General features: G+C 41.0%; 1 protein-coding gene across 3 annotated transcripts in view; it reads left to right on the forward strand.

Moving 5' to 3' along the window:
• Positions 1-12,672, forward strand: part of LOC134575564 (calcium-binding protein 2-like) — a 343,677-nt gene that overhangs the window by 181,455 nt on the left and 149,550 nt on the right. For all 3 annotated transcript variants that reach the window (XM_063434864.1, XM_063434865.1, XM_063434866.1), the window contains one exon: positions 2,462-2,596. In XM_063434864.1, coding sequence (XP_063290934.1) covers positions 2,462-2,596 — 135 coding nt within the window. The remainder of the gene's footprint in view (positions 1-2,461; positions 2,597-12,672) is intronic.

Raw genomic sequence — 12,672 nt, forward strand, 5'->3', positions numbered from 1 at the left:
GGGCTTCTTTAGAATTGGTGTTACAGTTGCATGTTTGAAGGGTGATGGAAATATGCCAAAGGAGAGAGAGATTGAGAATTTTAGTGAGAGGTGGAGAAAGAGAAGAAGACAGAGTATGGATGAGATTCGAGGGAATTGGATATAGGGAATCTACGGGAATTCCCCTAGGGATCTAGGGGAAGAAGAAACATGAGAGATCTCTTCCCTGATTGTAGAGAGCTTGTCAGTGAAGTGAGTTGCAAAGTCCAAGGCGGTCAAGTTAGTAAGTGGAGGAGAAACAATAGGGCGAAGAAGAGAGTAAAATGTGTGAATTAGTCGTTTGGGTTCGCGTGAGAGTGTGGTTATGAGGGTATTGAAGTAATTTACTTTTGCAGAGGAAAGAGCCAAGCTGTTTGAGCGCAGCATAAATTTATAGTGGAGAAAGTCAGACGCACAGTGAGACTTTCTCCAACAGCGTTCAGCAATTCTGGAGCATTTTTGGAGGTATTGAGTCAGCTTGGTGTGCCAAGGTTGTTTTGGGGGGCGCTTTCTGTGTTTAAATATAGGAGGTGCCATGATGTCTAGTTGAGAGGAGAGGGTCGAATTGTAGAAGGAGGTTGCAGGTGAGGTTTTAGATAGGTAAAAGGAAAGTTTGGAGATTAGTGAAGAAATGTTCTAGGTCATGACATTGGAGGTTTCTGTGAGATTGATATTCAGACAGTGGTGTCAATTGGGTCTTAGGTAGGCCGATGTCAAATGTCATCAGATGGTGGTCAGATAGAGGAAAAGGAATATTGGAGAGATTAGAGGCGGTACAGAGATTTGTGAAGGCGACATCAAGAGTGTTTCCCGCTGTATGGGTTGCTAAATTGGACCATTGCTTCAGGCCAAAGGATAAGGTTACAGAGATCAGACGAGAGGCATCAGTGCACTTTGGGTTGTTGATTAGGATATTGAAATCCCCAGGTACAAGGGAAAGAGTGCTATATGAGAGGAATGACCCAAACACACAGCCAAGGCAACAAAGGAGTTCAAGAAGAAGCACATTAAGGTCTTGGAATGGCCTAGCCAGTCTCCAGACCTTAATCCCATAGAAAATCTGTGGAGGGAACTGAAGGTTTGAGTTGCCAAACATCAGCCTCGAAACCTTAATGACTTGGAGAGGATCTGGAGAGGAGTGGGACAAAATCCCTCCTTAGATGTGTGCAAAGCTGGTGACCAACTACAAGAAACGTCTGACCTCTGTGATTGCCAACAAGGGTTTTGCCACCAAGTACTAAGTTGAAGGAATACTTATTTCACTCATTAACATGCAAATCTATTTATAACTTTTCTGACATGCATTTTTCTGGATAATTTTTTTTGTCATTCTGTCTCTCACGGGTAAAATTCACCTACCATTAAAATTATAGACTGATCATTTCTTTGTCAGTGGGCAAACATTCAAAATCATCAGGGGATCAAATACTTTTCCCCCTCATTGTATATATGTGCATACATCTCAGCATTTCGCCAACACTACACACAAATACACCCCTTCATCCAAATATCAACACTACATAAAAACACACCACCATATTCAAAAACCACACTACACAAAAATGTACGCCTGCATTCAAATGCCAACACTACATGTCAACACACCCCTACATTCACTCACACTTACTTCATGCAAAAACATGCTTACATTCAAACACACAAACACTGCTCACTGCTAAATACATTTTAAAAAAATGTGTGGGTGCTTTTTACATTTTAAAATTGTGGGGTGGGGAGGGGTGATAAACTGTTCATAAAAACATCAACAAACATTGGAATTATTGCAGAGCATATCTGCCACTAAGGAATGGAATTCTAAAGCATTATCAACCAAAGATCTATTACCCTGTTTTAAAGAAAGGCGGGATCTGGCTGCATCAGCTTTCCTACCAGGAGGATCAAATAAGCAGTTTTATGAAGAACCCTATTTTGGCTCTGTGGGATAGGCTCTAGGTAACAGTTCCAAATGGACACTTATTTGGTTAAGAAAACCATGACAAGTATCAGAAGGTTAAGGTTAAATTATTTATCTACATTCCAGACATATGCTTGTTCTATTTCCTTTTTTCCAATTTTAAAGGGCAACACATAGGTAAATTTCCTTTTAACATTCTTGGGGAATATCTTGTGTTTTTATAACTCACCTCCTGTAAATTGTAAGCGTGTTCGAGCAGGGTGATCTTGTTTATTAACAATTGTAATAGTCTTTTTTTTAATTATTTTTCTTCTTTGATACATTTAATTAAATTGTAAAGCACAGTGGGATATCTTGGTGCCATATAAATGCCAATGATAACAATAATTGTAATGATAATTATCTCACAGTAAAAGCAAGTTGTATAGCTATGCTGTTCTGTGCTCTTGCTGGCCTTGTTGTGTATATTGTGTTATTTGTTTTGTATACATCTTAAATACTATTTCTTTCTCCTTCTTACTCCTCCAGAGCTGAGAGAAGCATTTAAAGAGTTTGACAGAGACAAGGATGGATTCATTGGGTACAAGGAGCTGGGCGAGTGCATGAGGACCATGGGATATATGCCAACTGAAATGGAGCTGATCGAATTGTCCCAGAAAATGAGTTAGTATTCAGTCTGTGTGAAAGGGAGGCATATATATGTATATATTTATTTGTGTATGGTTCAGTACAAGTATTCTTGTGGCACATATGACAGTTTGTTTTGCGTGTTTCCTTTTGGTTGAGATAGTAATAACACTTACAGGGTTGTTAGAAGTTAGGGTAGAGCAGGAGAGGCACAGAAAGTTCCTACTCTACAGTGCTTCCTAAGGTTGCTGGGGGCCTCACCAGCTCCCAGCACCTTCCTTTTAATTCCTTCAGACTCTCACTCACAATTCAAGGGGAAAAATATTTTCAATCTCATTAGGGCTATTGAAATTCGAGTCCCACCTGTGGTTGCCTTGGCAGGACCAGACCAAATGATTTTGCAAGCCTTATATGGCCAGACATCACCACCCCTGATGAAGGGAATAATATATGCCTTATGTATCAGTTTAAAGTTTAATGCACGTGTTTGAGCAGGGATGGTCTTAGGTATTCAGGCTCCCTGTGTGAGCCAATCTTGTGGTGCCCCCCAACACTCTTGCCATCTCTGTTTGGAGGTGGCACATTCACAATCTGCTGCCTCCACCCCTTCTACAAAATCCTACCCCCCTTCACCAAGCTCCTACGCACTTTCATCAAACCCATGGCTACCTCCTCATCAATTTCCTGCCCTCTTCATCAATCCCCTGCCCCCTGTTGTCAGTTCCATGCTCCCTTTCACCAATCCACTGCCCCCCTTCATAAAATCCCCTGCCCCTTCACCAGCCCCACGCCCCCCTTCACCAGTCCCCTGCCCCCCTTCACCAGTCCCCTGCGCCTTTGTCAAATTATCTGGCCCCTTTATCAGCCCCCTTCCCCCTTTATCAGTCCCCTTCTCCAATCCCCTACCCCCTTTATCAGTCACCTGCTACCTTCATAAAAAAAACTGCCCCTTCACAAAACCTCTGCCCCATCCATCAAATCTCCTGTCCCCTTCATCAAATCCCCCACACCCTTCATCAAATCCCCCGCCCCCTTCATCAGATCCCCTGCCCCTTTCATCAATCCCCTGCCACATTAACAGTTCCATGCCCCCTTCACCAATCCCCTGCCACCTTCATCAGTCCCCTTTCCCCTTCACCAGTCCCCTGCCACTTCACCAATTCCCTGCCCCTTTCACCAATCCCCTGCCCCCTTTTTCAAAGCCACTGCCCCCGCCTTCATCAGTGTGTCCTTACACACTGAGCAGATCCTTCTGAGGCTCCCTATGCAGACGAAGCACGTCGCCATCGCGCCACAACACTTCTCCTCCTCTACGCTGCGAACCTCTGCATCATCCATAAGTGGATTCCAGGCCATGGTTCTCCCGTCATTATTTGCAGGCCAAGTTCACAGCACTATGCACTTGACTTGCTCTGCATTTTAAACACTTAACTCGGGCCGGTCGGTCTGTGAGTGACCGACTGCGAGATGTGTCGGCCGACCAGCGCCCCTATTGCCATGGTGCCATGTGCGGCTGCACAGCTCGCACACCCTAAAGACCTGTGTTTAAGTTATATAAAAGCAATCCCTTTATATATATATATATATATATATATATATATATATAGTCATAATAAAAACATGAGAGTTCTAAAATATTACTTTTATTAATATCAATTAAAATTATGCAAGACAGGGATATAGATAAGATATCCTCCTAACTTGCTGTAGGGTTATAGTAGTGCAGTATATATACTGCAATATATACTAGAACTATGATCAGTTCTAATTTGTTTCTCCAAAAGGGGGTGGGGGTTGTGGTAAGAGTAAATTAATGCAAAATATACACAGGTAAATTAAGTATTCAAATATACAAAAAAAGATTGTGTCCAAAAAGGGTGTCCAAAGTTATAAACAGTGGGTTATAAAGTGTCAAGTTTACCACTGAATATCATTTGGACAAACTTTTGCAACATATTATCACACAACCCTGTAAGGGAAAAACAGCATACCAAATAAACTGAAATCCTATCCAATAGAGACAAATGGGCTAGTAATGAATATAATTCAAACCTAAATCCTATCTAATAGAGACAAATAGGCTAGTAATAAGTATGATTCAAACCTACAGTCAAATATCTGTTAGTACATTTGAGGGATGACAGGGAAGGTGCATGTGTAGGCTGATCCCTGCACTTGTCTAAAAGTTAAGAAAAAGATTTCTAGTCCCTACATATTTTACAGCCGGCACATGTACCCTCCATGTCAGCAGTTGAAGTATAGATATGTAAAAGAAAGGTACAGATGATGCTGCCTCCGTAACCATGAGTCTAATAGTTGAGGAGAAACAAAGATAAATGAATCTATTGAGGGTCCCGAGTGGAGGAGTAGGATTAAGCTAAATTAAACTAAATTCAGGTAATAAGTACAAATACCTCAAACACGAGGTAAGTGCGCACTCACACAAACAAGGGCCGTCTTTAACGTGCGGTAATTGGGGAAGCTCTTGTGTGTCCAGTTACTATTGCTGTCAGTGTATGTGTCTGTGTGTGTGTGTCAGTATGTCTATCAGTGTATGTATATGTATGTGTGTGTCAGTATGTCTGTCAGAGTATGTGTATGTTTGTGTGTCAGTATGTCTGTCAGTGTATGTGTCTGTGTTTAATATGTCTGACAGTATGTGTGTGTGTATCTGTATGTTGTCAGTCTGTGTATCGGTATGCTGTCAGTATGTGTATCTGTTTGTCTGTATGTGTATCAGTGTGCCTGTATCTCTGTCAGGATGTATGTCTGTATCTGCATGAGTGTCAATGTGTGTATATGTGTCTGTGTATCTGCATGTGTGTCTGTGTGTCAGTGTGAATTTCTAGAATAGAAAACTCAAGGGACCGGAAGGTAAAAACGTACCCACCTCCCGTCTCTCAAGTAAATAAGGTCACCTAGACTGGGTAGTAGGGGGTAACCCAAGAATTAATAAAGTAGAAAAAAGTACCCAAAAAGATATCTTACTAGAAGATAGCCAATAGGAGAAGGACCCAGTCCAATCTTAACTGTAAGTATAAAGATAACAAAAAAAACAAAAAACTTTATTAAAGTCTATTAAAAACTTGGGACCAGACAGGTGTCAAGAGTCTCATATAGAGAGAGGTGTAGCATGCTAAACGGCTAACAATTAGCCTAATAAGGTAAAGGTCCTCACAAAAAAAAGGGACGATATACTAAACAATGCACAGCTCAGGAAATAAAAGCAAACGAGAAATGGAAGGGGAGGGTTAATAGGTAGGCATAAAGTATGCACTGACCCCAAGAGGAGTAATAAACACCCCAAATCTGTAAGGGGATACAGACAGCAATACTAAACCCATAGGTAGAAACCTCTCCCCAAACCAATACAATCCCAAAAAGCAACCATCTCTCTGAGCTAACCCTCTATCTCATATATAACACCTTCTTGGGTGTTCTAATCTAATTGGCTCAATCTAAATGTCTGAAGCCCCAAGTAGAAGATACTAAAATATCATCGGTGCAGAGTGCTCATAAGTGCTAACAAACATAAAATAAACCCGACGCGCGTTTCGGCGTGACCGCACGCTGTCCTCAGGGGTATCGCAAATGAGGCTATCCCGGCGGTATATTTTATACCCGTAGTGAATTACATTCACCTGTGTGCCTGCCAATAGGTGCATTCAGCCATTCCGGTCGTCTCACCAATAGTATTGTGGGGGCGTGATATGAGACTCCACGATCCCTGCCCACAGAGTTTGATCGTGAGTGGCCGGACTTAACTGAAGAGATATGACCGGATACAAAGACATTGACCCCCTACCTCGCAAGTAAACCGTAAATTGAAATCATTGATGTTCAGCAGATGTACAAATTCATTGAATTTGTCTGATGTAGCTAGCCATATCAAGAAGACGTCATCGATATACCTTTTCCAGTAAAAAAATCGGGTCAATGTATGGTTTTAGCTTGGGGTCTGTCCTGATGCACCTCTCCCACCAGCCTAAATGAAGGTTGGCATATGAGGGCGCACAGGACGTCCCCATAGCTGTACCAGTAATCTGATGGAATTTTTTTCCATTAAAAAGGAATATATTCCGAGTTAGGATGACTGAACCATAGTCCTATTATACACACTATTTGAATTGCCCAAGACTATCATCTGTATTTTTGTGTACACATTGTTAAGTTGGGTACTCACTTACAGGTGTATTGGCAACATTGTGCATAGAATTTTCGATACACTATAGTGGTAATTTAGTATCCCGATATGATATGGCCCTCTAGTTGTTTCCTTATATAATTTGCCGAGCTGACTACTTAATCACTGTCTTTTGTTTAGTGGTTATAACTCGCATGAATTTATTTCTTCTTGTACGTAAATTAGACTTAACAAATTATTCCTTTTGTATATTGGAATATTAAGTAACGTTTACTCGTATAGCCAGCTTGGCATTCTAAGGGTTAACTTATCAACCATTAGGGATCTACCTTTTGACCATTCTTGCAGTAAGGGGGCCCAAAACAATTCTTGTACCTGGGCCCTCTATTATTTAGTTCCGCCACTGCAGTAGGATGCAGGGCATGACTGCATGCCAGGGAGTGGGTGAAGGGGGCAGAGTCCAAGAGGCCCAAGCATATGCTTACCAGGGTCCAATCAATATTAAAAAACGGCCGTGACACAAACACATATTCAGGACAATTTACTGTTGCCCACTGACAAGTTTCCTGTCAAAATGGCACATTTACTCTACACTGACATTTACTAACTAGCATGTCTATGCTGCCATAGAAAATCATGGAAACTCCAAGCTTGTAGAAAATCTTGCAAAGCCATACAGTCACACAGGACACCACCGAGTAGTCTTGCCAAAGCAAACCCTGTGAAGCAAAAAAGTATTTGCTGAAATTGGTATTTTACGCTCAGATGTTCATCTTATTGAGCGCAACTCATTTATAAGACACATGCTTTTTTCCAGCCATTGTTATATTAACAACATTATGTCTATATGTTAGTTATGCAATGTGGTATTAGAGTTGTATGTTTGAAATGGAAATTATCTATGCAAAACCCAATATAGCATTTCTAATGCACACTCATTTTGTGTGGTGTGTATGCAGTGGCAATACATGTGTATATGTTTAATTATTTTAATAACCTGAGTGAATATATGTTTAACCACTTAGTGACCAGACCGCTTTTCAATTTTCTTACCGTTTGGGAACTTTCTGCATGGTTTTGTATTTAGCGGTTATTTTCCTCTTACTCATTTTACTGTACCCACACATATTATATACCATTGTTTTGCCATTAAATAGTCTTTCTAAAGATACCATTTTTTTATCATATAATCTAATTTACTTTAAAAAAAAACTATAAAATATGACGGAAAAATAAAAAAAAAAACACTTTTTCTAATTTTGACCCTCAAAATCTATGACTCATCTACAACCGCCGAAAAACACCCGTACTAAATAGTTTCTAAAATTTGTCCTGAGTTTAGAAATACCCAATGTTAACATTTACTTAGCTTTTTTTGGAAAGTTATAGGCTATAAGTACAAGTAGCACTTGGCTATTTCCAAACAATTTTATTTCAAAATGAATGCAAGTTACATTGGAACAATGATATCTGTCAGGAATCCCTGAATAACCATTCACATGTATATATTTTTTAAAAGTAGACAACCTAAGGTATTATACTTGGGGTATTTTGACTCTTTAGTGCTCTTTTAATGCAACCATTTTACCACCAATCTATGCCAAATAAAAAAAAAAAATGATTAGTGATGTTTTTGACACACACAGCAATTTAAGAATACGTGTACTGAGAACTTTAAGGGTTACTGCCAAAGAACACCGCAATATGCAACATCTCCCGTGTACAGTGACACCACCCATGTATAAGTGTGTATGGTTCTCTGGGGGCTAAAAGACCTTATTTGGAGGGTGCGCATTAGTGTTCCAAATTGGAATTTTCACAGCTGGTCCTCATGCACCCATGTCCTATTTGGGACATTTTTGAAGCTGGCCAATGTAATTTACCCCCATCAAACCATATATTTTTGAAAGGTATACACCCTAGGGTATTTCAAATGGTGACATTTTAACACTTTCAATGCACTAATTCTACCACCAGTCTTTGTCAAACATTTGGGTAGTAATTTTTTTGTGTTATTTTTCCCTCACATTGTACTTTAGGCATGGATTCTCAGTTCCTGTTATTTGTTACTGATAAAAAAACACCCCAATATGTGTTCAGCAACATCTCCTGAGTACAGTGACACCACCCATGTATATGTGTGTCAGTTTCTCTGGGGGCTAAAATACCTTATTTGGAGGGTGCGCATTCCAGTTTTCCAATTTGGAGTTTTTACAGCTGGTCATCATGCACCCATGTCCTATTTGGGACATTTTTTAAGACGGCCAATGTAATTTAATCCCATCAAACCATATATTTTTGAAATTTAAACACTCTAGGGTATTTCAAATGGTGGTATTTTAACGCTTTCCATGCACTAATTCTACCACCAGACTTTGTCAAACATTTGGGTAGCCATTTTTTTGTGTTATTTTTCCCTCACATTTAGGCATGGATTCTCAGTTCCTGTTATTTGTTACTGACAAAGAACACCCCAATATGTGTTCAGCAACATTTCCTGAGTACAACTGTACCCCCATTGTACAGGTTTTATGAGTTTTTACAAACTTACAGTGGTCAAATGTAGGGCTTTTCCATGTTTTTTTTTTTTTTTTTAAATTCTTTATTTTTGTTGTGCATAGTTTAAACATGTGGGTTTGCACTGCCACAACAGCCGGTGCAACCAAGTTTGTATTCACATTTAATCACATGGCATTATAGAAAAACATTGCACTATTTTTTTGAAACAGGAAAATGAACAGGATTATATCTTAAGTTTCATAGAAAGCAAAGAGAAACAATAGCTTGGCTCGCAGATGGGCTCCACCTAGTAGTCACATTGATAGGAACTGTCAGGCTAGGACTATACATTACAGAGTTGGGCTAATCATACCTATCCCAGAGTCTGACTACACAAGGTTATGTCATGAGCATAGTTGTGAATGTGCTACGGTGGGTGTAAGCAAGAGAACAGAAAATTAATATAACAGGCTAGGGCATTGTACAGTCACGCAGTTATAGCTTAATCGCCTTAGGTTACATGCTCCTCCAGAAACTAGCGTAATGCAGGTTACAGATGTCCAGTTTAGCGCAGGCTGAGTTATCATATCAAATGCAATGGGTCACGATGAGGTCTACTAGCTTACGGCATAAAATATATATTTTTAACTTAAGTAAATGTGGGCTTTCAAGAGTACTACACAGTTGAACTTCGATATTACCGCTGCCAGTCGTAGGTAGTCGGGCGGCCACCGGGGCTGAGTGCATTCCTGTATTATTAGGTATTAACAGTAGACATAATAATGTAATAGTATGGCTACGGTGGATGTTAGGCGCCGTTTAGGTGGCAAGAGGTAGATAGGTAGCTGCTCTTAGGTAGCTGATGTAAACCTACAGCTCCTCTTGTTTAGTCAGTGTCCTGTGGTGTTGTGAGAGTCTCTATGCTGGCATGTATAACTTCCTCCACTCGGGTACTGATCCATCACCATGGCAGTTCAGCTTTGCAGGTGCTCATCTGTGTGTGGTAAGACACCCCATGTCAGGCTTTGAGGTCCAGGGGGTGCAGCGCTCGAAGTCGTGTAGGTCTGCTTGGCTGTTACACGCTGCAGCACACTTTCATTCCGCGCCTTCTGCACTCGGCCCCACCAAGGAACAACCAGTGCGGGCCGGGGGTCTCTCACTCTCCCAGACCGCGGTGAGTATTTCCACGGTTTTCTTGAAGCTCTCTGGCAGGGCAGATGCTGTGCCCGCGGTTCAAGGGGGCTCCATGGTGCAGGGGAAGATAATGAAGAGCTGTCTGCCGTCGCCATTTTGAGGGGCCGGTCGATGGTCCCGTGCGCCTCAGCCCCCACCCGTCTCAGGCTCCCCTCAGCGGGGACCGGGATGACCCCCCCGGTCCAAAGGGGGGGGAAGCAGGGCCGGCAAGCAAATCTGACAGTCTGTGGCAGCCGGGGAGGAAGACGCAGCAGCGGCCGTCCACCGCGCTCCCATTCCGGGTAGGCCGCAGCCCTCGAAGCTCCGCGCCCCCTTCAGAGGACCAGAACTCCCGATCTCGGGGTCTGCCACCGCTCCCACATCTATGGGGTGTCGTGTAGGCCCGTTTTGTGTGCAAAATCCCGCTGTAGGTAGCTTAAAGGGCCCGGTTTCTCCGGAGCCTCTCCTCCATGCGACCGGTTAGCATGGCGGTCCGGCCCCGCCCCCGGCTTTTCCATGTTTGTACATTGAAATTTGCTAGATTGGTTTGTTGGGCCAATGTTGCCTTTGAGACCATATAGAAGCCCAGGAATGAAAATTAACCCCATCATGGCATACCATTTGTAAAAGTAGACAACCCATGGTATTCAAAATGGGGTATGTCCAGTCCTTTTTACTAGCCACTTAGTCACAAACCCTGGCCAAAATTAGCATATATATTTGTTTTTTTTGTGCATTTTCACACTTAAACTGCCATTTCCCTGATGGTATTATCAGTATAATACATTTTACTGCTCTAAAACACTCATATTTGTGTAGAGTAATGTCTCATGAGTACAACAGTACCCCTCAAGTACAGGTGTTTTGGAAAGTTACAGGATCGACATAGGGCTTGCCCAATTCAGTTTGCCAGATTGGTTTGCTGGGTCTGTTTTTCCTTTTGAGACCATATGGTATCCCAGGAATGTGAAATAACACCATCATGGCATACCATTTTCAAATGTAGACAACTAAGGGTATTCAAAATGGGGTATTTTTAGTCTTTTATAGTAGCCACTTAGTCACAAACGCTGGCCAAAGTTAGCGCTATTTGTTTTTTGTAAATGTTTTTTAAAATGTATTTATACTATGATCATGATCCTGATGAAAGTCTCACATGACTGAAACGTTGATCTTTTGATGTTTTAAATCGTTTTTTCATTAAACTTTGGACTTTTAAACCGTGAGTGCAGCCATACATTTGGATTTTCTTGGATATTGAAGCTGTTTTTGGTTGGCACCCGGCCATTAAGGGACATTGGAGCGTGAGTGCAGGAACTACTTGTGTTTATATATATATATATATATATATATATATATATATATATATATATATAAATTGGGTATTCCAGCACTCCAACTATGGTTGCAGATATTGCCTGGTGCTCAGTCAAAATACAATACATAGAAAAAAGAAAATAATACCGGCACTCTAGGTCTTCTAAATATTCGTTGGTTTATTGTAAGTCAATCCAGAGGGTCAACGTTTCAGCTCCCGTTTGGAGCTTTCATCAGGACACATAAAAATCATAACATAAAATGACAGGCTTAAATAGGACTAGGAATCATTAAACACTCACCAAAATACAGCTGTTACTTGTTGCCTCCAATGCACGGCGTCTAGTCGGCACTATTGCGCATGTGCGCTGTTTTAGAAAACACTTCCTGGTTCCGGATCAGCTGGGGTCTTCCACGTGACCCGGCTACGTCCCGTTGCTATAGTGACCGCAGTAAACACTGCGATCAGGCGCAACCCTGTGTTTCTGCAGCCGGGGGGAGAAAAATTACTCCTTCTATCAGGGGAGGAATCACCCGAAGATCGGACTGGAAATATGTTTAAAGTGTTAGTTGCCGAGATCGTTGTGCATAAGGGGGCAAAAAGTCATAATGCATACATGGGACAAAAAAGAAAAAGCAAATAAAAAACGTAGTTCAACAAATATTCAATTCTATAAATGTGATATGGGCTATGCTCCTTTCCAATGAAGCTATATATATATATATACATATATGTGTATGGTAATACAAATTCTATCTAGTGATGTGATATATACATATGTTATGTTAAATAGACATATATTATATATATAGTAGAGTGTAAATTATACTCCCCATTTAAAGTGATATTGTCTAATAGTAGTGTCTTAAATAGACATATATTATGTATATGGTGGAGTGTAAAGTATACTCCACGTTTAAAGTGCTAGTGTCTAATAATACATCTCACTATATTATATAAGGTGAAATTTTTTTTTTT

The sequence above is a fragment of the Pelobates fuscus genome, chromosome 10 (genome assembly GCF_036172605.1).
Source record: "Pelobates fuscus isolate aPelFus1 chromosome 10, aPelFus1.pri, whole genome shotgun sequence".
Classification (NCBI taxonomy): Eukaryota; Metazoa; Chordata; class Amphibia; order Anura; family Pelobatidae; genus Pelobates; species Pelobates fuscus.